The sequence below is a fragment of the Anopheles moucheti genome, chromosome 3 (genome assembly GCF_943734755.1).
Source record: "Anopheles moucheti chromosome 3, idAnoMoucSN_F20_07, whole genome shotgun sequence".
NCBI lineage: Eukaryota > Metazoa > Arthropoda > Insecta > Diptera > Culicidae > Anopheles > Anopheles moucheti.
In genome coordinates this window covers 20,300,073-20,321,161 of record NC_069141.1, presented here as the reverse complement: position 1 = coordinate 20,321,161, position 21,089 = coordinate 20,300,073, and the positions used below count along the sequence as shown (strand labels likewise).

The 21,089-nt window shown below is 41.2% G+C and overlaps 1 protein-coding gene across 1 annotated transcript; it reads right to left on the bottom strand.

Moving 5' to 3' along the window:
• Positions 1–24: 24 nt before the first annotated feature.
• On the bottom strand, positions 25–2,292 carry LOC128300586 (solute carrier family 17 member 9). Its single transcript, XM_053036704.1, has 4 exons — positions 1,949–2,292; positions 1,067–1,847; positions 790–1,006; positions 25–705 (listed from the first exon to the last, which is right to left on the bottom strand). Exons 1-4 carry the CDS (start codon positions 2,014–2,016, stop codon positions 458–460), a joined length of 1,314 nt encoding a protein of 437 aa, XP_052892664.1. The 5' UTR covers positions 2,017–2,292; the 3' UTR covers positions 25–457.
• Between the last annotated feature and the right edge of the window lie 18,797 nt (positions 2,293–21,089).

The following is a 21,089-nucleotide window of genomic DNA, read 5'->3' as shown; positions in this document are numbered from 1 at the left end:
CCCACAAACTGCATATTTCGGTACATCAATGATTTTGATTTATTTGTTCTAATATATTTTTTGGACAATATCTAACAGATTTGCAGTTCGACGTTTAGCTACCTCTTCTACCAGCTCTATTTCTCTCGAGGAATGCGTTTTATGAATAGCCAATTGATTCGATTCCATTCCAACCTTACTAGCCCCCAATCCCTAGTACGAATGATGCTTTCTAAGTTTTGTGTTGCTTTGGTTCGATCACCAGTCACATCTTTCATTTGTTCGATACATTTGTTGATTTGTTCTGGAGGATGATCGTAAGGGGCGTGGACTGTGGAGTGCTTTGGAGAAGAAGAGCAAAAAGGGGAATAAGATTTTTGTACACCTATCTGTATCGGTAGCGGAAAGTTTTTAATCTAGAGGGTTTTGGTTTTGGCTTCCAGTGGTTATCCCGAAACCCCGGATGAAAGGTTTGTTTTTAAACAATCGTTTCAGCGGAACCGAACACGGTAAAGATAAGCCATCCGAACGTGTTGATGGCAGCTGCCGTACTGAACACAGCCGACCACGATTGCGTCAGTTCTAGTATGTGTCCGGCAAGATAAACACCGAGAAAGCCCGGTATTGCACCGACCGTATTCATCAGCCCGAACACACTACCCGAATGGCTCGGTGCAAGATCCTGTGGATTTACGGTCACCGCATTGTTATGCAACCCAGAGAGACCTGCAAATGGAGGGGGCAAAAACATGCAATAAATGGCGATGTTGTTTTGGTGGAAGATGGAATGGAAAAGTACGATTTACTTACCGATAATAATTGACATGCAGGTAAGTGCCATATTAAAGTCCTGCGTTCGGCACATAACAAAGAGCGCACAGTTTTGGCCCAGAAAGCATAAGCTCTGGACTAGCTTGCGGATGCGCGTCAGTGACCACTGTTTCGCGAGCAGATGCTCGGTAAGTAATTTTCCCATGAATGTCACCGGTGGAAGCGCTAGCCAAGGGATCATATTTACTACCCAACCCTGAAAGAGAAATATGTCAGATCAATCAATAGGAATTGATGCGCCCTCCAATATACATACCTTAGCGTGCGGGAAATTCTCGTGAAAATACGTTGGTAACCACGAGAGCAGCACGAAAAAACAATTCATCTCACACGCGTGTGCCAACACACAGGCCCAAAAGCTACTTCGTTCGAACAACCGTAACCACGGTACGGTTTCGGGGGTACCAAGCTTCGTGTACATCCGGCTTGGCATGGAAATGTTAATGATCCTGCTCCGATCCGATGCCATCGTGTAGTACCGTAGAAAAAGCGTCCACGAGAGGCCCAGGAACCCAATTACCCGGAATGCGGTCGGCCAACCGAAGTAGTCGAGCAGAAACGAACCGACAATGCCGGTCAGCAGCGTCCCGAGGGCTGATCCCGAAGTGAGTATGCTAAAAAAACTGGCCCGTTCGCAGGAGCTCAGATTCTGACTAGTGATGCTTATCATGCTGGGAAAGTGGACACCCTGACAGGCGCCGTTGATTATTCTAATGGTAACGATAAACGGGATCGAATAGGACGCAAAGAGCGTCGAGGAGGTGATGATGTTAGGCATCCAGAAGGTTATAAGCGACCAACCGATGGCGGCCAACAGTATCACCTTCTGACCACCGAACTTATCGCTCAGATAGCCGCCGAGCACCTGCGTTAGCGTGTAACCCCAGAAGAACGAACTTAACACGGTGCCGGAATCGGTTTTGCTCCATTTGCGTTCGGCTGCTACGGCCGGTACGAGCAGTGGCATCGTGGTACGGGTTGAGTAAAGCATACATGTCCCCGTCAGGAGTGTTAAGAACCAGGTACGCTTTTCATTTCTAAAAAAAAAGCCGAAAAGGAAGTGTAGTTCGTACCGCGAGTATTCGATATATTGATTCGGTGCCACCGTGACACCCGTCTCGGTAGACAAACATCCTACCTGGTCCATATACTTTGCCCATCGTTAAGATCGCGCAGGAAGGAATATTTAAGCTTTTCTTCCATCATTTGATACGCTTACTTTATCGGTTTCTCCCGCGCACTAGCTGCCCGCGCTGACGTGGTGCGCCTGGCTTGAACGTTGCTTCGAGTTCCACCGCAACAACAGCGGCCAACCAAAGACGCCCTCCGGAGCACTAGTTTAATAGAAATCGTCACGGTACGGGCATGGTGATCAAGGTGATGTTTGTTAGGTTCTGTTTGCACTGATGTTTTCCGTGATGTTTCAGCAGATTCGAAAGTGAAAAGAATGTTTTCGTTTTTACTACTTTTCTAGCGAGTGGAAAGTGGGGAGATCGATGTAAATAAACAAGTCGTGACAGCACGGTGGAATGCAGTGAGCGCCATCTGTTTCAATTTTTTGGAAACTAAATACTGTCAACGGTGGATAGATATAAAGTTCAAATTGACGGTTGAGTGCTGCTTTTAAATTCGTTTGAATTGTAAATGTGGAAATGTGTTGTGAATGTGTATGTTTGCTTAATTTTGCGTAGTTTTTAAAAAGTTCTTGCTTTTGAGCATTTGGTACGTTTGTTCGAGTCTACTTTTCATGTCAAACAACTTCCACGCATCAAACTCATTCATAATTACGCATGCAAATGAGATACAAATAGAAGTGGAAGATATAAACTTTTAATTATTTATAGGCGTTGGACTACTCAGGAATCGTAAATGTACGTAAATCGTAGAAAATGTGACCCAAGTAGTGGCGTTATGGTTTACAGGGCTACGCAACGAAAATCTGAGGTGTACGCGAGGGAGCTTTCTTTCCGAGACTTTGCTGGTGTTGTTAAATCATGTTTGAAGTACACCTCCCTAACACCGATAATTCCGTAGCAAAATTATAGGCCCCCTTTAAAAATTCCGCCCTAGGCCTCCAAGGGGATTGATCATCCACTGCACAGCCTACACAGTATTTCTATAATTCTTCTTAATACTGTGATGAAATTTTATATAAAAGCGCTTGAAGTAGAAAAATATTACGCGTTAGTGATTCGAAAATGATCTAAAATTAAAACAAAGATGCTACATAAACTACATTTTACTATCAACATCTGGCAGCTTGACCAAGCAAATTCAGAGAATATAAGTAATCATGTTACATGATTGAGTTGCTCAAAACAATTTGAGTGAAATAAATAAAATATTGATCTCATATTCCGATGTTTAAAACCGGACCAGCAATGGTTTTATTTATGCCACGATTCCGGCAATTCCGGATTGAATGTTAATAGTCAGCGGCGGATTAAACGGTAGGCGGAGTAGGCGGTCGCCTAGGGCCTCGCCGTGTTGGGGGCCCCAAACAACTTGTGCCGATTGTGCGATTTTTCGAAATTTAGCAGCAGAGTTAATTTATAGCACAAAATCTAATTAAAAAGGTAAACAATTGATCGAAAATATCCTTGGTTATATAAAACATTTGTTTCTATTTGATTAGCTGCATCGGCCCGGTTACACGGCTACGCAAGAGAAGTATGCAGTGTACTCAAACTCGTTCTTCTTTATCGGCACGACATCTTCAGGATGTTTAAGCCTGCCATTTCTATTTTTTTGACTTTATTTACCCGTAGGATAGTTAGTGCTGCGTACGGAGGTTTGGTGGTCCAAATGAAATTTTTCCGTGGTCCTGTCTTGTGCAGACCGGCTGCGCTACCAATACACCATCTGGCCGCCCCGTGAACCCGTATATGCCCTTTTGCTTCAACCTATTCACGTATTCTATTTCTTGAACGGGATTTTTTCATCTGTTCGTAAATGATCCTACCGTTAGATGCTAGAATAGAAACCATGCTTGTTTTCACTTCCGCGCTATTCGCCAGCAATTGCCATTGCGATTCTCGTGGTGTGGTATTGTTTTCTCTCACCGATTAAACCGTGAAAATGTCCAGCCTACGTGTTTCGAAACAGTATTGTGGTGGAGTATTGTGTTTAGTATTTCGATTGTCACAATTTCTGCAAGTTTGCAAGCCGGTAATGATGTTATAACCGACACAATCTGTCAGTGTACTACGACATAGCTAGCATTGTCATAGATTATTATTAAAATCATATTGCAATCATTAGAACTCTCTTTTCCGTTTGATATTTCATACCTCATGGTTCTTGGAATAACATTTCTGTTTTTCTTGATTATTACTTAATCGAAGCTGGATTGTAGGTCCAGCTTATGTCCACCCATCCCAAACTGTCCAAATACTTCATCATATCCCCGTGTAGAATACTGTTCAAACTACATTGTTGTAATCTCGGTAACATTTGGCTAAAACATGGTTGGCGATATCGTGCGTGCTGAAAGCGGTCTCGTTTTTTGCATTGAAAACTCAGTTTGTTTGAGAAAAATTTGTGAGAGCTTTGTGGTGTTGTATCCCTATAATTTGCTACTGACTATCAAATTGTGCCTGAAGAACACATAGTGTGTTTCATACTGATGTAAATGTGCAAGTGTAAATGTAACGAAATGATCGCAAGTATCTTCACAATGACCGAAGAGATCGGCCCAATAATTCTAGGATTTCTTGACGCACGGACAACTGACCTAAACTTGGAGCATCAAACTTAATACGCGAAAATCAATCGAACGATCGAAATTCACATTAATATGTGCAGGGCCACGAGAGTTGATAAAATGCTGACAAATTTGTCCAATGTCCAAATCAGCTGGTCAACTGTGAAAACCACTATACCGTAGCCGTGCACACAATTGTTTTGCAGATTTTCGATACTAGGAGAGCATGTTTTTCCAGAGGTGACATCTGCAGCTTGGGACAAATTTGCCCATCACAATTGCTATTGCATACTATCAAACACGTGAGAACGATCGCTAATAAGTAATATCAATAAAACGGAAAGGATCCTTCATCTCGCTCAAACTTTCCGTCGGCTGGTACGAAATTCTATACAAAACCAGCTGTTTTCCGATACCAGGGAAGCATCCACTAAAGAGGTAGAACCTTGTACAGCAATTTTGCTCGAAAACCGCCAAAGGTATGCAATATTTAAACACTAACTTTCCCGTTGATCGTGAAAAATTTCTTCAAAAACTACCAGTTTTCGAATGTATAGTACCAGGAGAGCATGCACGGAAGAGGTAGCTCCTGGTACTGCGCCGTAAAGTATGCAATGTTTATACACGAACTTTGCAACCAATTTTCCGCCGTAAGGTATGCAATGTTTATACACTAACTTTGCAACCAAATTTCCGCCGTAAGGTATGCAATGTTTATACAATAACTTTCCATACAAACCAGCTGTTTTCAGATTTCCGATACCCGGAGAGCATGTTTTTCAAGAGGTAACACCTGGTACCAGCAGAGCAAGATGGCGCCCAACAATTCATGAAAAGTTTCATGAAATTATTTCATGAAATATTTCATGAAATATTTCATGAAAATTTCATGAAAAATTCATGAAATATTTCATGAAATATTTCATGAAACATTTCATGAAATATTTCATGAATGAAATTTTCATGAATGATATTTTTATGAATGAAAATTTCATTCTTAAAAATTTTATTCATAAAAATTTCATTCTTAAAAATTTCATTCATATAATTTTCATTCATAAAATTTTCATTCATGAAAATTTCATTCATGAAAATTTCATTCGTGAAAATTTCATTCATAAAATTTTGATTCATGAAAATTTCATTCATAAAAATGTCATTCATGAAAATTTCATTCATAAAAATTTCATTCATAAAAATTTCATTCATAAAAATTTCATTCATAAAAATTTCATTCATGAAAATTTCATTCATAAAAATTTCATTCATAAAAATTTCATTCATAAAAATTTCATTCATAAAAATTTCATTCATGAAAATTTCATTCATAAAAATTTCATTCATGAAAATTTCATTCATAAAAATTTCATTCATAAAAATTTCATTCATGAAAATTTCATTCATGAAAATTTCATTCATAAAAATTTCATTCATAAAAATTTCATTCATGAAAATTTCATTCATAAAAATTTCATTCATAAAAATTTCATTCATAAAAATTTCATTCATGAAAATTTCATTTATGAAAATTTCATTCATAAAATTTTCATTCATGAAAATTTCATTCATGAAAATGTCATTCATGAAAGTTTCATTCATAAAAATTTCATTCATGAAAATTTCATTCATGAAAATTTCATTCAAAAAATTTTCATTCCTGAAAATTTCATTCATGAAAATTTCATTCATGAAATATTTCATGAAATGTTTCATGAAATATTTCATGAAATATTTCATGAAATATTTCATGAAATTTTCATGAAATTTTCATGAAATGTTTCATGAAATATTTCATGAAATATTTCATGAAATAATTTCATGAAACTTTTCATGAATTGTTGGGCGCCATCTTGCTCTGCTGGTACCAGGTGTTACCTCTTGAAAAACATGCTCTCCTGGTATCGGAAATCTGAAAACAGCTGGTTTGTATGGAAAGTTAGTGTATAAACATTGCATACCTTACGGCGCATTGCATTGCAAGTTGATTGCATACCTTTAGGCGGGCAAAATTACCAGGAGCTACCTCTTCCGTGCATGCTCTCCTGGTACTATACATTCGAAAACTGGTGGTTTTCGAAGAAATTTTTCACGACCAACGGGAAAGTTATTGTTTAAACATTGCATACCTTTAGGCGGTTTTCGAGCAAAATTACTGTACAAGGTGCTACCTCTTCCGTTTAAGCTTTCCTGGTATCGGGAATCTGAAAACAGCGGGTTTTGTATGGAATTTCGTACCAGCCCATGGAAAGTTTGAGCGAAATGAAGGATGCTCTCGGTTTCATCCATCTTCCTTAAACTAGTGAACGCTTTCACGGGTTTGATAGTATGCAATGCAATATTGATGGGCAAATTTATTCCACGCTGCAGGTTATTTCACCTGCAGCGCAAATTTATTCCACCTCGTGAAAAACATGCTTTCCTGGTGTCGGAAATCTGAAAACAATTGTGTGCGCGGCTACGCTATAGTGGTTTTCACAGTTGACCAGCTGATTTGGTCAATGGACAAATTTGTCAACATTTTGTCAACTCTTGTGGCCCTGCACCTAATGGATTAAAGAATGCTATAAAACATGATCAATTGTTGAAAAAGTTTAGTAAGTAGAAGCTCACCGCAGAAATCAACCGTTAATTTTTGTTCATTGCCTAAAACATCGACGTTAGCGAATGGTCATGGAGGTAGTCTTTCAACACTAAAACTTGACCTAGCATTTTAGTTTTCAAATTTAGCATAACACAAATTATTATTGTTATATAAAATTTGCGTTGTTTGTTTAAAGGGATACACAATGTTAAACAATCCACTAAATAATAAATAAACAAAAAAAATCGAAATTCACAACTTAGTAACTCGCTCATTTTGTATTGCAAAACGTATGACGGGTGACTACCCTTCACAATGCATCAGAGAATGAGCGATCTCCCGCCAGGATATGCAATATATACGCGGCATACTTACGTGGAGTAATTTGATTGGATGAATTTTCCTCTGCATTCGGCTCCATCTGGGCATCATCCTCATTGATGACGGCACCACTATTTGTGTCTGTCCCCGTGCTCGATGGTCTCGGCTGTCTTCCTCGGCGACGTATCTTAAACATACCATGAGTCCAACCGGCTTCACCCCGTGGAAACAGGATCGGGTACTGTAGTGGACGCATCATCTGGTTGGTTTCATACACTGGCCTTAAGGATGCTGTAGCACATCACAAACACGATGTTGCAGCATAATCTCCCGTGTATATTCCGTGCTACCGATGATATCATCCCAAACACACATGACCCATCTCACCTGCAGTCGGTGTGTTGTTCCGGCACTGGTCAATACCTGGTATACGTGAAAGGAGGCAAAGGCGCAGCTCATCGCGAACAGACATGCGTTCATACGTATGACTGAACATCCATGTTAGTGGATTGCGTATGATAAATACTCGCTGCAGGACAGACAATATCGATTAAGTCCACCACCAAATGCTGGTGCTTGAGTGTTTTGTTAAGTTAAGTTAAGATCGAAGAAGTAAAACTGAGTGTTGCATGGCAAATATCCCGGAAGCACAGCGAGCGAACCAATTCGATGGCAAAGTGTTCCTTGGATGCTGTAGTTGTAAATTCCACCACGTGCAGCTTCTCGAAGTTGGCGCACCTATGATTGTAGCTACATTTAGAAGAGTACAGGTGCAGTGGTAACTGGTGTTGGTGGTGATTTAGCCGGTTCCGATATTGTATTCGAAGATGGTGATGGCCCTGGCGGTCCATTTGAAGAAGATGATTAGGAACGGTCCAGCGGCGGATCAAACGGTAGGCGGAGTAGGCCCCTTCTCACTGCGCTTTTCGCCTTGTCTCATTTCAAGTCCCCTCAATGTTCCCCTTCCCTCCTGCATCGTTTTTGAAATTAGAGGCCCCAACTATAATTCCGCCCTGGGCCTCCAAGGGGATTGATCCTCCACTGTTAATAGTAATTACAATAATTCAATTTTATTTCCCATAACCCCGACAGCATCATCCACTGGTGGAAAACATCGACAGGGTAAAACAGGTCGGCAAAAATAAAGTAACCACCGGTTCAGTGGTTTATTTGCGTTAACGCACCGCTGCAGATGTCAGGGAGGATTCATTGAGCGCACACGAACGAAAAACATATTTATGGCCGACTAGCCGAGGGTTAACTGATGATGCCCCTTTGCTGGGACAGGGCTCGAACAATACATTCCACCTTCACGCATTATCCACCAGTGTAGGTGTCACATTCGGAATTGATGGAAATGCATCATGATGCAGCACACACCCACTCTCGCTGCACACCGTTGCATAACATATTTGATGACGGTTCCCAGTGTTCCCATGCCATTGTGTGTGGCCGAGCGGACCACCACCACCGGGAGTTGATTTATGAACGGATCGTTTGTCAGGGCAACCGTCAGCACTGATAGTGCTCACCCTGGCAAGTGGCAATCGGCGGAACAGACGCAGTGGCCAAACGAACGCACAAACCCCAAAATGCCAACGGTGAACGGCGGAAGATGATGGTACGGTGAAGATAGCATACATTCAGCGGCAGAATAGATAAACTTTCGACCATTCGCAGTTTGCACCGTACAGGAAACGTGGGTTCCGGAATAATGTGCGTGTCCTTCGGTTTCCTGGCGGTCTGCTCTGCCGGTGAGTACCTCGGAAAAGGGATTTCCGGAAATGGAACTGACAGCACACGGTATCGGAGACTAAAAAGGACACAACAATACATTGCTAGGGTATTGGAGAACTCATTGACACTTATTTACTGGTCAGGAGGGAAAAAACCATAACTAAAGTACTTGCACAACGCCTTTAGGGGACTTTAAAGTTTGAAAAGTTAATAAAAGAAAAAAAAATACAATCGAGACCCCCCATAGTGTCCACTTTCAACCGAGGGTTAGAGTTTGGAAAGCTATCCGACATCGGGTGCCTCCCATTAATTTGCTACAAATTCCATTTGTCGGGAAAAGGTGTTGTTGCATGATAATTTATGATTACGTGCGACGCCGTTACGGCTTGCAGTGAGCAACGCTTTGCACTTACTTTTGGGACCTCTCTCCTGGCCAATGCTATGTGCGCTCCGTGCACGGAATGTGACATCCCCGAGCAAATAGACAGGAGAGTTGAAAAAGTGAAAAACCGTACGTGGCTTCCTGGTCATCGTTGCCCCCGTGTGGAATTAGACACGTGCAGGGGTGGAAACCAGAAACGGACAATTTTTGTGTGGAATGCTTCAGTTGTTTGTGGGTGCCTAAAAGAGGACACTCGCATCCCGGGCTGGGGCTGGGATCGTCGAAACGAGCGATAGGGAGTTGGAGAGTTCGTACCGGTGGATGATTTATTAGGCGCAGAAATTTGTTCACAAATGAAACAGAGATTACCCATCGGGCGGAATTATGTCGTGTAGGCACGTTTTACCGGCATGGGGAGGGAGTAAAAGTTTTCCAACTGTCCGTCCGATCGTGTCAGCGACCGTGCAATTATCAGAAATGGTTTTATAAAAGTGGAATTTAGGAGAGGAAGAAACAATATTTATAAACAGTCGGTTAATAAAACTGTTCCTTATAATTTATTAAATCATTTAATATAAAACTGTAAAATAATGCCATAAATTATCAGTATTACCTCTCTGTAGCATTATAACATTATGTTTATGTATTGCAAAATTTCAGAAAGAAAGTCATCAACTTTGTGTTGATTATTTATGATCATTTATCCTCATTTTAAGTTTCTTCTCTTTTGATGACCATTACGATTTCATCGATTCAAGCAAGTTCTTGTTGGATCCTTTCTTTATTCTTCTTGTGATTCTGATTCTGATTTATTCTGATCGTGATGAAGCCAAATACAATAGCAATAACCCTCCAGCGTGTATGAGACTTGGCCTAGTTACTATTGCTAATGCTTATTTAATTTTAAAAGAAGTCTTTCACTCGGTAATTTATTTAAAAAAAAACATAGTTTCGCTAATCATTGGAACTTCAATGCTACAATAGATGGGGAGCTTACACATTTGTAAGCAGTCTGTTAGTGTTCTTACAGCTGCGGAAGTGTGCTCTATTGAAGCCTTAATGATTTGAAAGATCAAAAGATACGTTGTACAATCGATCTAGTTCGGACAAGGTAGCAATAAGGTAAGTTAGGCTCAAAATGGGGAAGTTTCTTGAGGGGCCTTTATGTCCAATAGGATATCTAAGCTGCTGACTTACTGTGAGAAGGTTTATTTAACGACATAATTCATAACAACTTCAGGCAAATTATATTCCATTTAAATAAAAATATAATAATTTCTTGATCCTTTTCAAGTTGATGTGTTGTATGTGAAGGTAGATGTTTAACTTTTTCACCTTTTACGAGCTTCTTGGAAGATCAAATTGATTCTGTTCAAAGCCTTTTCCACCATGGCGGATGTGTCAGTTGAGAAAGTTTTGTAGAGCAACAATTTTATTTGGTAAAATTAACCAGGAGTTTAAGTTGAAGGAAATCCAGCATTGACTTCTAATACAATGATGAAGTATTAGAATGAATGATATTTAATGAATTTCCTTAAAAATATGCATAAAAGCATATTTGCATCATGTTGCATATTTTTTCCTCCCTCTTATCCTTAAAACAGTTCTCAGCCCTTTAGGTTATCTTCAGATATCGTCATGATCATCCATCAAACATTTAAAGAGATTCTCTAAAAATGTACAAACCCCGAAGTAAAGCCATAATCATACAATCAGCTTAAAAAAACTGCCACCCCCATCAAGCTTTCATCGACAGTAAAACATTATTGCCAAACTATGCAAGCAAAAGCCGGCGTTTTTATGATGTTTTAGTGTAGCAAAAAAAAACTTCTCTTGTGCATACAAATCCTATCACAACCAAACACATCACATCGACCGCATAAAGCGTGAGCAAAACAAAAGAGGCTACCACCACCCCCGGTACCGGGCGCCAAACACATTAACAATCGTGTACGAATTCATTCACCGAATCCTTTTATTTAGAGTGTGAGTGAATGTGTGCGGGCAGGTGCTTTTATTTCCATTTAGTTTATGGTGTCGCACAAAAACACCTCTAAAACCTCGACCCCCAAAAACAGAAGAGGCGCTATTCCGCGGAATTCCACCACCGCTGGCCACCTACTCACCGTGAAGTCAACAAATTAATTAATTTGAAAAGTCAAAAGTTTTCCCATTTTCTGCCCTCCGGTCCATGCATCATCATCATCGTCGTCGTCATCTCTTTTACGCCCTACTCCACACCATCATCATCATCGCCTTGTATGCACATGGTTCATAAATGCTGGCGGGTGGGAGAATACGGCTCCATTCTTCTGGCACGCGGGCATCGCGGAAAATTTATGCGCGCCAGTGGCTCTTTTTGCCGTTTACATTTATGATTTGGCGCATGGTTTATGTTTTCACAACACAAAAACCCATGCTGGAGTGTGCTTTTTTTATTGTGAAAGGGTGTAAAGTGCTGTTTAGATACGATGGAGAAGTTGGATTAGTTGAAGTAGTCGATGTTGGAATGTGTTCTGAAAAGGAATGAATACCATTTTCCAACTGTGGATTTTAATTTAAAAAAAACGATAAAAAAAATCCACGTAAGTCGCATCCTGGTGCAATTTCATTTATGCTTCACGGTCACAGAGTCGACTGCCTTCTTTGCACTTAATTTATTCAGCGAAACAAGCGAATTTTTGAAAGGATACATTACAATCAATTAAAAACCAATATTTTATGTGACTAAGGAAGGTATTTTCGACCAATTTTTCACCTTTTGGCTTAGATTGGCCGTGCTCTAAACTAACTCATTGTCAAATTTCCAAAAACTGCGTAACGTTGAGTGATTCCAACAGAAAAGCTTCAAAAGCTTTAAAAAGCTTCACAGTTACGGTACTGTTTTTAATTAGCGAATTTGAGTGTAATTATGATGTTTGATGTTATGAGTGCTAGAAAAAAGTGTCCCGTTTCAACGAGTAAACTTTTACCACCACCTGTACGTTAATTAACAGTTGGCACACACAGACACCCGATAACACTACACCACATGCGCTACCAAAAGCGAAAGTGATTTGTACCGGAAAATATTCAAATTGCATCGCTGCAGTTCACTGCCATTTCTGTTTTTTTTTTCTCTATAGCACCCCTTTCCATAACGCCACTCTTATCACGGAAAAGCAGCAAATGAGCAAAATGGTACGCGAAATCCGAGTACCGAGTGCCACATTTGCTACATCGCACCGTCTCACGTGAAGCGCAAAGCGTAGAATGTCCATTTGAGGTGACTTATTTCCGGTTAGAGTGTGGGTTGTGGCGTGTTTTTGGCCCTTTTTACTTCCGCAAGTAGACCTTCCTTTCTCTCTCGCTCCCTCTCTCTCTCTCTCTCTATGGGGGAACGGTTACCAGCGTGACACCCTTACGTGACCTGCACAAAGCAGCGATGCGAGTGCTTTGTTTTCCTATGAATTGCAAACGGGTAATTTATGGGCACCCAAACACCCCAACATCGCTGGTGTGAGAGGGAAAAGCACCGAAGGTGACCACAGAACCCGCACACCGGTGGAAGTTCGGCAGGAACGGTCTGGGTCACAACAACAAAAGGGACAGCGCCATTTATCTGCAGTCATGGGGCGCGCTTGCCGAAACGTAAGCTGTCACCTTTCGCTGCTCGGCGTAGAGTTGAGCACGCGTAACCAGACAGCACATGGTACCGTTCGACGCGCGTAAAAGCATTGCTTTTGTCTTGGTGTAAACTAGCGACAAGTTGGGACAAAAAAAAAATTGGAGCAAAAATTATGTTCGTAGTTAAACACTCTCATGGTTTGTGCACAGTTTACGACTTTGGGTTGGTTCTTTTGTTTGGTTCACATAAACTCATGTGGACCGCCAAGCAAACGCGCATTGATAACCGTGCAGTTGACCAACCGATGGTTTAAAGTGTGCATTATCTGACAGGCATCTTAATTGCAATGGAACGAAAGAATGATGTATGCGTTACGGTTACAGTTTAGTGATGTTTAAACTGGAACGTTTGATTTTCAGTGATAAATCAACAAACTGTTTACGATGGGAGGTACTGTGGAATGATAAAAACTGGGTCCCAAATTTCGGTGAATTAATTATTGCTTTATGGCAGGATGATTTATACTGATGAATTTTTCGGTGTTTGTGAGTTAGGTGTGCTCGGAATGTAAATGACCATTTCAGTAGAGGTAGAGGTTGATATCTTTAATCTGTTGAATTTTCATTATAATGTGCGGGGTCATTACTTGGTCTGATATTGTCCATACCCGTCTTGGGACTGGTATTTGGTGAATCTGAATTACGTTCGAGAATTTGAGTCAGAGATTTAGAAACTCTAGTAAGAGAATTAATGAATCTTTAACGATTGCAAATCTATTATGAATTTCCCAAAAAAAAAAATTGAATTGCTGATGAAGAATGATTTTCCATTTTAAATGAATGATTCGCTGAAAATTTGAGTACCTTCGGAGTTTATTTAAATTGCGATTGATGCATCTTTAGTTTAAAGATTGATTAATATTTTATGAGTCGATTCAAACTATGACTTCTATTAATGCTGGGTAAAGCTCAGATTTGCTTATTTGTTCCGTAATCATGTCTGCCGCTTGGCTAAATATAATAGTTATTCATAATATTCTTGAACTTGAACTACAGTGGAGCGCCGAATATCCGTGCTTATCGGGACTCGACAGTAGCCGGATAATGGGATAACACGGATGATAGGCACATATCCTAGTTATGCGCAGGCATAATGTGCCATAGAGAGGGCTTTTTTTAAGAGTAAAATTTATCTTTCCTGTGTATTTTATTGCAAAAAGTTGTAGTTGTTGAATGAATTTTCCCTTTCCAATCCCTGAGAGAACCCTGAATACTTAGAGAAAGTTGAAAGATAGAAGCAGTTGCTAATAATAATGTAGTTTAATGATGTTTTAATTGCAAAATAATTACAAAATGTATTATTTTAGCAATTTTTCTTGAAATTATCCTACCACTTTGATCAAATCGATTCCAATTCCTATATGCAATCGCGTCAGTACCGAGTCAGTGCGATCGCGAAAGGCCCTGAATTAGCGGACACCAAACTTACACTTTGTATTAGGGCTAGTAAGATTTATTTGCTTTAAACTAAAGAAAATCCTCCTTCCATATTCAAACGCCCAATCAGGTTCTGATTTTACGTCTTACAATCATTCTAAATTCAATTCAATTTGCCATCGTCACCGACAGTACGCACATGAAGCGCTGAATAATTAATACGTCATTGTTTCCGCTGCAAAAGTTGAACACATTGCCTTCCATTTGCCCAGTAATTGACTTATTTGTAAGCAGATTGTAGGTAGATACGCCGTCAATTCCCATCGTCATCCCGGTTTTCCTGCAGCCGTTCCGAAACCCCCCGGCTCAAGTGGGATGCATCCTGCGAGGGGAAGCGAGAAACGTCGCGAAAATGGTAACGCAAAATCCCGGCCAGATTCTCGCCCGAACTAACACGAGCTAACTTACGGGCCCTCCGCGGTAGGTTGACGCTAATGCAGTATTTATTCAAATCACCATCACTTCACCGCCTTAACTACTTTCTTCGATGCTACGCTTTCCTTTCGCGGTGCCGTTTCGCTACTGCACAAGTTTTCGTGTCACCCAGCGGGATGCACACAGAGCACACGGATGCAGCAAGGACCTGCAAGGACACCGGACCGGCCACAGTCGACGGGCATGGCCTAGGTTGACAAAGTTCCACTTCCTGGAAGCGATTATCGCTCTGGTAATAATAATAATAATAATCATCGTCGTCTCGGTGGAAATCCATTTTGCCCCGCTGTGGAGCGCGTTGCCGGCGGGCGTTGGACGTCCACGCGCAACCAAAGTGGAAACCCATTACAGTGTGGAAAGTGGATGCCCACGCTCGCCCGAAAGTGGCTTCCCCGACCGGGTGGCAATCTCGGATGAGAAATGATGCGGAGATGAGCTGGACAGCGAGAAAAAAAAGGGACACGCACACATCGCAGTAAAGGTGAAGTCAAAACAGAAGCAAAACTACGATGAATTGTGAGTGGAAGGGACGGGAGAACAAAGCGAATGGGAGAGACAGAAATAGCAATCTCCGGAAAACTCATACTGATGGCTTAATTTTCTTGCCGCACGTGCCCTGGGTCGGTGGCAGGGTTTCCGCTGAATAGCTGCATGAGACATCTCGGCACCGTTCGCACAGGTAGGTGTTTATGCGGAAAAATCGCAGCCAGGGCGGATGAGATGAATAGTATTTAATTTGTGCTTTATCTGTGAGCGTAGATCTTATTTAGAACAAAACCTGCCGTGAATGAAGGTGAGGAAGTGTCGTTTGAATGTAAAACTTTCTATTGGACAAAAAATTGCAAAAATTCTCAATTTATTATAAATTTAATTACAAAATTGTTATAGAACTTAGAAACATGTTTTGAAAGTTTCAAGACAAAGACGAATAAAGTAGCTAAAGATCTGTGAGTGAAATCATCTTCAACCAATTACAAAAATCTTCATATTTCCGGTGTCCAGAATTTTAAATTACGGTGAGAATCGAATGGTAAGAAATTATAAATTAGTTAAAAAGTACAAAAATTTGAAGAAAAACCTGTTGAAAAAAACCAACAAGAATGCTTGTTTTTCCTTTCGTTTTTCTGTTGAATGCATATTGTTTCTCACCGTAACTTTTGATATAGATCTTATCTCCCCCTTAATATAGAATGTAACTAAACTAATTGGTTGAACGAGGTACGAGAGGCACAAAGAATTTCAATGTGCTATAAATAAAATCATTTTCATAAATATCTTGCTTCATTTAGCTTTGCTTTTACTGAAATGTGGCAATAATTATCAAATAATGGCCGTCACTAATTCAGCGCGCAAAAATTTACATTAATGCAATTAAAATTCATTTTACATAGTAAAAACCCATTCCTGCATAACAACGAACCGGCCACCCAAATGATAATGTTGCTCCGCCTGGCTAATATCGCTGATAAACTTTAGCACGGTTTGACCACGTTCGGTCCACTGACCAGGAAACGGTTTGGTGCGGACGGTTGGTTAAAATTTGCCTCCTTGTTTTCGGGGGGATTAAAACGCCACTGAAAAATGAGCCACAGCTTGGGGGGAAGGTACATGGAACGGCACTTGGCACTTCATTTCTATCCCACTCGCTACCCTCCCCCGAAAACACCGTGCCACGCACTGGCGGTGGTATTGAGACCACCGGACCGGAACCGAATGGGAAAAGATCTTTGGTCTGGTCCGGAAATTACGTTCCACAGGCTCCCGGAAGGCTTACACTGGGCTGGAAAAAGCTGCCCCCCGCTCCACGGAAAACTCAGCTTGTGGGCAACGATTGGGCCCTGACGCAAGGTCGAACATAACACCCGCAAGGGTCGGGGGGTTCCAAAAAAAAAGAAAAAGTCCCAAAAGAGAGCGTCACAGCGATTGGTGTGCTGAAAAGTTTAAGTTGAAGATGATAAAAATTTAATCCAAGCAAAACCAGTGCTGCGGTTTGCTCTGCCCCTGGTGTGGGTCGATGGGTGAGTATCCATTACCCCATCCGCTTTCGGTGTCGCATGGCCTGCTTAAACGAAGCGATTTGCGGTCATTTTAAGTGAAAGAAAATGGGCATTAAAATTTTATTCTTTTTTATAAATTTAATTACCATTCTCGCAAACAACCAAACACACACACACACACACACAAAAACCCCTAAAAGCACAGCAAGCTACCGAAAAGAATGTGTACTAAACTTTGCCATCGCGTGCTTTGCGGGTGAGCTCGCGATGGGTTGCCATTTTTTTTTGTAAGAACGATGCTTAAACGAACGAAATTTTTGTGAATGGAAATGGTAAACTGTGGCGAAGAAGCAGGGGAAAAAAGTTGCTTTTGAAGCAAAGCCTATAACGATCCGTGATTCCGGCACACGGGGTAAACGACACGGAGGAAACTTTGTAGCGAAAATGCTGTCTTGACATCGGACGCGAAGATCAGTCGTTTCGTCGTCTCCTGACTCGGTTTCTCGGCCCGTTACGGCTTGCCTGGGCGCAGCCGGGGGTTTGTTCGCAGTTCGCAGCAAAGCAGCATTCGTGATGCCAATTTTTTTCCCTTCCCCGAACAACAGCTTCCCATCCTCGCGGAAGAAGAGTAACAAAAAGTGTCATGTTCGGGTGAGGGAAAGTTTTTGCTTGGAATTTAATTAAAAACTTTGTTTATTTTGAACTGTCGGCAAGATCTTTCGGTGTATGATTGTGTGATGGCGTGGGGTGGAGTGGGTCTCGATTTTGTTTTTTCGTTAGCTGCCTTTTATTTGCAGTACGCGTGTGTATTCATGCGAACATGATGAGATTGCGAGGCGGGGTGGTTGGTGGCAAATAATTATGTGTGTGCGCTCTCTCACCATTTTTCGCTTTGCTCACCCATTCACACTGCGCTTGATTGTTGTGCACATTCCTTTGCTGCCTAGTTTTGGTGAGAGTGAATGCAATTTTATCATCTTATTTGTGCATGTTTTCTTTTTTTATTGTTGCTCTTGCTACTTTCTTGACGATTCGTCACATCGCTTTGCCATACGACTGTCGAGTCGTGGCGGGAATGGGAGCTAAATGATGCCTTGATGTCGTAGGAGTTGAGTGGGAATTGTTTGTTCGTTTGGAAAACTAAAGCATCCAAATAACACACAAATGAGTTGGCACATAGTTGAAACGTTCGCTCTCTTTTAATGCTACTTTCCCATGCACACTTTGTATTTCGCCCTCTTTCAACTTGCACCACTCGTTCATGGTACTTCGTTTGACTTGAACTTAATGTGTCTTAATGGGAGGGAAACCATTTTTTGTTGTTGTTAAATTACTTCAACCAATCATCATTTGTACGGCCAATTAGTGAACATGCAGTAAATTATGCTTATTTACGCGCCTTCTTGTGTTAATCTTGGTTTAGTCTAGGTAATCTCATGTTTTGTCATTACTTAAAATTAATAAATAATTAAACAATTAAACATTAAACACTTGTGGATTGCAATGTATTCTTTATTACCTGCGAATTGAGAATGATTCGTTGGACAACAGCTGGAACATTAACAACCGAAGATATATTCGTGTCCAATGAAACCATTGTTAAGTTGAGACCATCAAGTCCTCATAAGTCCTCATGAACTAGGCAGCATTCCTTGAGGATATCGACCTCCATGCAATACTTCAGTAGAAATCTGTACTTGTTGAAAATCTGAGTAAGAAAAATATCTCAACTCCAATGTTTGCGAATCATTCCTATAGACCCAACACATAGATCCAGACCTATATCTAGATCATACAGATGATCATTCAGATCCCAGCCCAAGGCTCCGTATGCGTGGAAAGACAATGGAGGAGCTGCTATAATTACGAACTCTACGAGCTGTATAATGAATTCACAATCGTAAAGCGAATTAAATCATCCGAAAAACTTAAAGATGATGCTGTTGTTACACCAACCAGAACAATTATTCCAGATGATCCATATAAAGTTGTAGAATATTTAGAGCACATGTAGTCTTAATCATGCCTCCAAGTTGTTGACTTGCAAGCTCGTCATCGGACGCCGGCCGTTTTGACCGTCTTGCCCACTTAAGCTTATCTCCGACCAAAAGACGCCGCAGAAAGCTTGTTTGAATGTGGAAATAGGCCGAAAATAAAGCCCACAGAAAAAGAAGTATACGAGGTACTCCAAAACGATGCAGTTACTCCTACCGATATCACCCGGGATAAGGTGCATACTAATGATGAGAGAAGGAAATGACCCACTCCTTAGTGTTGAACTACTAGATATGAAGTGTAGTCTATAAGATATACGGCCTGGCCGTTCTAGTTATAATAATAGAAAAACAGCCTTAATTATGCACATACTTCCTGCTGCATCGAGTGGTTGTTGAAGATGATCCATAATATCCAAATATCCAAGCCAGGCGACGGTGATCTTTCTCATATTGAAGACATGCGTTTGACTGAGACTTCTAGGAACCTTAGACATCGGACCTTCAATCACAGAGATAACGTTTCTGCGCTCAACCTCCTATCACTTTGACGCGTTGTTAGGTATTCTTGATTTCTTGAATACCTTCAAAAACCTGCTTGAATTAGATCCAGTACAGCCAGTCACCCGAATCAATGTCCGAAGTTGCACGTGGCATGTTAGATTCAGTATTGATAGACATGGAAACATTCCACATTTAATAAATTAGCTGGGATAGGACTACTTCCCGGAATCAGTAGAACAATATGAAGCGTACCGAAAACGAATAGAGTCAGCATTGCTTCACAGCACAACCGAGCCGAGACGAAGCAACAGTGCGAACTTTTAATGGTCACTTCATAAATCTTCCACCTTCTGTTGTAATACGGTCGAAAGGAAGAAAGAATCGAAATAAACCACTATCATCATCTGTTGCTTACCCGATGGACATGATCCGCATTTCCCGCAAGCTTTACCCACCGACCACCACCACCACCACCACCTCACTGCCCGGTCTTCCGATCCCTTCCGTGGAGCTCACTTCATTAGCGTTTGCAAATACGACGTGAAAGATGATGGATTGAATTATCCAAACCCGCAGCGTTACACCTGCACCGTGGACATTGCGCGAGCGTGCGCGCGTGCAGAAACAAAACTCCGCGAAAACCCCCCCCCCCCCCCATCCGATTCGCGTGGGCGTAATTTATGTTATGAAAATTGACGGCTCTACGGGTTCCGGTTGGATTAAACTAATTTACCCTAATCAGTGTAAGACGCAGCAAATGGCAACGGGCTCATGTCCTGACGAGCCACAAAACGGATCGCTCCTTCGGTCCATCTGTCAGTCTGCTGCAGGCTCCTTGTGCGTGTGTGTGTGTGTGTGTGTGTGTATGACCCCAACCATTAATCTCCTAGACTTACGTGACTTTGGGCCGAGCTTAGCTGCCATTACGTTGGATAATTAATTTCGCTTTCTTCGCGCGCCCGGCAAACCTAATCAAACTTATGTGCCGTCGGTGGAGAAAGTTGTTGCTTTTCGCATAATTCGCAGGCGTTACGGCGTGCAGCCCTAATGTGTGTGCGGATATTGGGCGACCTGATCTTCGGTAAATCTTCGGTGCGGGAGAAAATTGTGTTTTGCTTATTAAAGCGATTGCTCATAAATTATTCACATGGCTGTGGGACCGCGAGCTTTTGGAACAGTTGAACATGGATTTGAAGCCACCGCACAAAAGAAATGGGCTTATGGAAAAATAAAAAAAAAAATCAGTGGCAAAAATGGCAAATGGCATTCGGTTTCGGAACCATTTATTAAACCGGATGTGTTTTTCATGAGAATCGTATCTTATTGAATGAATAACTTCGTTCTTTCTGCTGCATTTTACATTATTGATTTCTTGTTCTTATCTCATCCCTTTTCACACAAAATATTTTCATTTTATTTCTATTTGAGGAATCCCCTCTACTAAACCAGATTGGTTTGGCTTGATGCAACAAGCAGCATTAGTTCAATTTGCTGCTTTTTGCTCTCGGCAAACCACACAACC

What these genes read in the sequence shown, in the direction of transcription:
- LOC128300586 (XM_053036704.1), bottom strand. Translation starts at nt 2,016, where the DNA reads ATGATGGAAGAAAAGCTTAAATATTCCTTCCTGCGCGATCTTAACGAT. An exon ending in AGAATTTCCCGCACGCTAAG is followed by an intron (nt 1,007 to 1,066) that starts GTATGTATATTG and finishes TTTCTCTTTCAG; the next exon opens with GGTTGGGTAGTAAATATGAT. An exon ending in CTGCATGTCAATTATTATCG is followed by an intron (nt 706 to 789) that starts GTAAGTAAATCG and finishes CTCCATTTGCAG; the next exon opens with GTCTCTCTGGGTTGCATAAC.